Raw genomic sequence first — 4,984 nt, 5'->3', positions numbered from 1 at the left:
GATGCCACTCAGCAAAACCACCAGTGGATTCTTCCTGTTTGGGCTCGAAATTTCTTTCGCCCACCATCAACAATTCAGTTATTCAATCATATGGACAATAGCAACACCTTATATACGCATATATCCCAGAATGCAAGCTCTGAGACCACAAATAGATCCAGTAGTTGATAACCCATCAACAACACTGAATACAAAGTACACAGTAGAAAGCATGGCAACCAAAACTATACAGTTTGTGTCAGTTAAAATTGTATAGTTTGTGATCAGAAAAGACTTGAATCCCCGTCTACGCTCTTGTCTGCTCACGGCCAACATCGGAAACAAAACAACAGCAAAGGCTTTGCGCGCGACCTTCACACTTCGTCACGACGGGCTGCATCATGTGTGTTTTCATCCGATCCTTCCAGCAGGATCCTCAATTACTCATCCTTGCTGGGCTGGTAAAGTGGTAAGGATTAATAGTCAGTCAAGTGTTAATAGACAACGTAATAGTCAGTCAAGTGTTACTGAATACGATAACAATAATAAATAGTATACAGTACTCAAAGAATCGCTAAATGTGCGACGAAATTTCTGGAGCAAAAATAAATCCTAGTCAAACTGATTGAGGGCCTCTCTAAACAGGTTTCAAGTTCATGAAATTCTAGAACAGAAAAACACAGTGAAACTGATGGAATGCCTCTCTAAACATGCATGTTTCAGTTCATGAATTCTGATCCCTCAGAATCGATTTAGCATCATTATTCTATGTATATCCATGCATGTTTCAGTCCATGCAGTCGTTTACTTTCTTAGAACAGAAAAACACAGTGAAACTGATGAACATGAACAGCTTATGTGTAGTACGTAGATGCAAACATACTACTCTATCACATGCCGTTTTGCTAGGTCGTCTCATCCCATGAAATTAAAATTGCAAGTAAAGCTAGGCAAGCCATATATATGCGGATAGATGGAAGGACAATGCCAATTAAGCACAAATTAAGCTAGTCATATATAGAACCGTACCGTTTTCAAGAAAGGGCGCTTGCTTCCAAGAGAGAACGTCTCGCTGGTTGATCGGCCGTGGCACGCCGTCCTGCTGGTTCGGCATCACCGCGAAGTGCACGACGGCGCTTCGATTCACGTCGACGGAGAAGACGTACTTGCCCAGGAAGAAGTAGACAACGTCGGGCTCGTTGGGGTGCAAAAGCGCCACCACGGGGACGACCCCCCTCGGCATCGGCACGTAGCTGGCGTTGTTCCAGATGTTCGCCAGCGTCGTCACCCTGGGGTAGCCCCGCCACCTCATCTGTGGCAAGTCCAGCGTCCAGACGACCACCAGCGTATCTTCGAGGGGATCGTTGCGCCTGCGAACGATGTCCACAAACCGCATCTGGCCGGCGCTCACCCCTACGGTGCGGTACCTGTCGATTTGCTCCGGCGGCTCCTGCCTGTCCTCGAACCCGTCGAGGACCGGGAGCGGCACGAACTCCAGCCTCGGCTCTGCATGTTGGACAGGGACCGGGTCCCAGGCGACCAGGCCGCGCGAGAGGTTGACCCACCAGAGCTTCTTGTCGTGGGCGATCACGGCGTGGTTAATCCACTGCGGGTGGGCTTCGTCATCGAGGACGGGCCAGACGAGTTCCATCTGGTCCCACGTGTCGTTCCCATCGCCAGAGAAGCAGCAGGTGATGAAGGGGACGCTGTTGTTCGCTTGGCGATTGGTGGCCTGGAGCTCCGCGACCACGAACACGCACGTGCCTCCACGGCAGAGCTCGATGAAGCCGACGTTCCTGACGCCGGAGAAGTGGGGCAATTCCGGATGCCGGTCGAGGAGGCGCGTGGCGGCGACTTCGAACACTCTGCGTCCGGCGGCGAAGGCCCGCTCATCAAGCATGGGGTCGAGCGCCAGGAAGAAGATGTTCGGGCTGTTGGGCTCGGAGGGCCTCTCGAGCTCGTGGAGGAGGAGGACACTGTTGCTGGTGGCGACGATGGAGAGCTGGCCGCGTTCGACTTGGACCCTCGTGACCGCGGCGAGCCTGGAGATGCGCGGCGGCGTCCTGGTGAGCGGCAGCCTGAGGTCAAGGCTAGAGCTATCCAAGGCTTTTTTGTAGTGCCTCACGACGACGACGCGGCCCAGGATGAACCATTTCTCCGGGTCCGGCACCCCCATTCCGATCGAGAGAAAGGGGGAGGGGGGAGTTTTTGGCAATTGGTATTTGGCTGGACCGTACCACCGCCGGTGTTGTGTTTATGTAGGGTTCGGCGTGCGGCGCAAGATTTGTTCGCCGCTGCGGCGTGTTACCGTGAAGAGTAACCGACTATCTATCAAGTGGTAAAAAGAAAGTGGAGGTAACTAAACGTGCCAAATTACAGTTTATTTTATTCGACAAGGATCTTAGTTATTACATGATGTTCATTTCATGAAATAATATAGGTCCTGTTTAAAAACCCTAGAGCTAATAGTTAGTCAGCTAATAAATTATTAGTAAAGTTGAGCCATTTTAATGAACTAATTGTTAATCGTGAGGAAGCTAATAATTAGTTATGGTATTAGATGAGGCTGTTTGGAACTCAATAACTAATTTTTAGTAGCTAACTGTTAGTCGGTTTATCAGGCGGCCCCGGGGTCCACGAGTACGCATGGTTTTACCACAGGTAAGAACATTGGTTTTACCCTTGCCTCACGGCTCCTTCATAAGGAAGCCACTGTTGGCCGACCCCTCTCCTGGTCTAAAAAAGGGAGGGCTTGACCTCGGGCAGGGGCGGACAAACGAAACATAGAGACGACAGTGGACAGAGTTGAGTTCACTTGGACACGCACCCACAAGCACGAGCCCCAAACGAACCGATGAACAGGAAGAGGAGCGCCGACGAGGACCAGGAGGCCGGAGCCCCGCCGCCTAGCCAAGACTTAGATAGGACTCCACTCTATAGATTTTAAGCTCCACTTCCACCCCGATAAAGAGACTTGGGAGCTTCTCCTCCCTCTCTCGCCCGCTTGTAACCCCTATTGCAAGTCTTGATCATCAATGGTGCTAGTAGCGCCAGCCGCCGATGACTGGAAGTAGGGATGTTCTGTCCAAACCAGTATAAATCTTGTGCCCACCGCGCACACCCTTCGGAGCCCAGAATGCGCACAATAAATTTACTTGTCAGAGTGAGGTTCGAAACACCGACAGTTGGTGCGCCAGGTAGGCGATGAGACGATGTGGATAGACGGTAATGATGATGCCAGAGCTCTTCGCCGCCCACGCTGTCGGCCTTAAGGAGTGCGGCCAAAGAAGCCCAGACGATGGAGGCACATTTGGACAAGCCCGACTTTACCAAGGTAGAACACCCCATTTTACCACGGCGCAATAGCTCCTTCCTTGAGAAGCTACCGATAGCTGACCCCACCTTGGCTTATAAAAAGGGGAGGTCGTCGAGAATAAAAAGGAGGGACGCAGACACTCGGACCCGGGACAAGAACAGAGCACACGCCGCCACAACTCCCAAGAGGTGTTTGCAACAAGCTCAAGAGATGAGAATGAGAAGGGAGGGAAAAACCAAATCCGAGGGCACAAGCACAAACCTCACACCAAAGGGGCTTCTTCAATCGATTTGATTTGAGAGCTAGATCGGGTGTGAGGAAGAGAGGGAGAGTGCTCTTGTCTCAAGTTAGGTGAGCAATAAGTGTGGGGGCGACCAGGGTAAATGAGGAGAAAGGTGTGAGGTGGTATTTATAGAGTCTCCTAAAAAAGAATCGTTGGACTGACTTTTTCTGTGAAAGGACAGTTGAGCCGCCCCTAGGGAAGGTTCTACTGCCTGGGGGTAGGCTGACAGTCTGTCAGTCAGTCAGACTGGGCAGCTGACCTAGAGACCAGTTAAACTGATGTATTTATTTGTTTTGTCCTTGAAACTTCCATTTCCAATTCTCAACTAAAGTTGTTACTCCTTTTATCTTTGTAGACACAGAGTATACGCTAGGAGCAAACTTATTAGTACTCTTATTTGTTTTGTCAATAAATCACCAAAACCCTCAATTTGGGGTTGATTGCACTTACACTTAGGAACGAGTCCAAACATTCCCCCTATATATATGAAGGGGTACAACCGATTGCGAGCACCAACAATCGAACTACAATCAATATATATTTCATTCTTTACTTTTTGCCCTAGGAGTAGACGATAACGTAGCTTCTTCCCTCTAATCTTCGCCTTTCTTTGGCTCTATGTCATATAGAGGCATCTTGGATGGCCTGCCAATACTAAGACAAATTGTAAGATCTCTTCTCCCCGACGGGTTCCTCTCGGGATCGAGATCCATGTGTTGTTGGCGAACGCTCTGTCCTGTGTAGGCGCGGACCATCCGGCTCGTCAGCAAGGAACCCTCGCCTCTGCGCCAGGCCGCGAACCGTTCGACCCTCGTTTACGGACCATCCATGCTGCCGCAGAGAGCACCGCCGCACGGTACGCATCACAATGATTGACACCTAAATCGATGACAACATGCCTTTTTGAGAATTTGGATTTCTAGAAAATCTCATTATCACGAGAATCTAGATATCGTGGGACTTGTGTGGCGGAGGAAGATAGAGAGATGTGCACGATTTATAGGATTTAGAAAGCGACAAATTCCATCGCTAGCAATAACTCAACAAATTATATATTTAGGGTTAATTTGGCAACTCTATTTTAAAGGAATTTTTATTTTCTTGAGAAAAAATAAACTATTTTTTTAGAAAAATGAAAAGTTCTTGAGAAAACGGAGTTGCGAAACTAGCCCTTAGAAAGATGATTTTGATAAAAATGATTTTCTCATAGAAACTATTTGTCGGCGTTTCGACCCCGGGGGTCCCTGGACCGACGAGTAAACTGTCACCGCGTGTCCCAGCCCAGATGGGTCGGCGCGAGACGGAGCACGAAGGGGGGAAGGGAACAGGCAAAGGGGAAACCCGCAGCCTTCGTGTTGCCCTGCGCCCAGGTCGGGTGCGCTTGCAGTAGGGGGTTACTAGCGTCC

The 4,984-nt window shown here is 49.7% G+C and overlaps 1 protein-coding gene across 1 annotated transcript; it reads right to left on the bottom strand.

Moving 5' to 3' along the window:
• On the bottom strand, positions 1 to 2,204 carry LOC103627273 (putative DUF1618 domain containing family protein). The gene is made up of 2 exons (XM_008647562.3): positions 1,009 to 2,204; positions 1 to 437 (listed from the first exon to the last, which is right to left on the bottom strand). The coding sequence occupies exons 1-2, from the start codon at positions 2,153 to 2,155 to the stop codon at positions 424 to 426; spliced, it is 1,161 nt and encodes a 386-aa protein (XP_008645784.1). The 5' UTR covers positions 2,156 to 2,204; the 3' UTR covers positions 1 to 423.
• Between the last annotated feature and the right edge of the window lie 2,780 nt (positions 2,205 to 4,984).

Source organism: Zea mays, chromosome 5, assembly GCF_902167145.1.
Source record: "Zea mays cultivar B73 chromosome 5, Zm-B73-REFERENCE-NAM-5.0, whole genome shotgun sequence".
NCBI lineage: Eukaryota > Viridiplantae > Streptophyta > Magnoliopsida > Poales > Poaceae > Zea > Zea mays.
The sequence above is the reverse complement of the archived record's forward strand: the minus strand, read 5'-3'. Positions and strand labels throughout refer to the sequence as shown.

Bases quoted from the DNA above. Each gene is read 5' to 3' on its own strand.
- LOC103627273 (XM_008647562.3), bottom strand. From the start codon at position 2,155: ATGGGGGTGCCGGACCCGGAGAAATGGTTCATCCTGGGCCGCGTCGTC.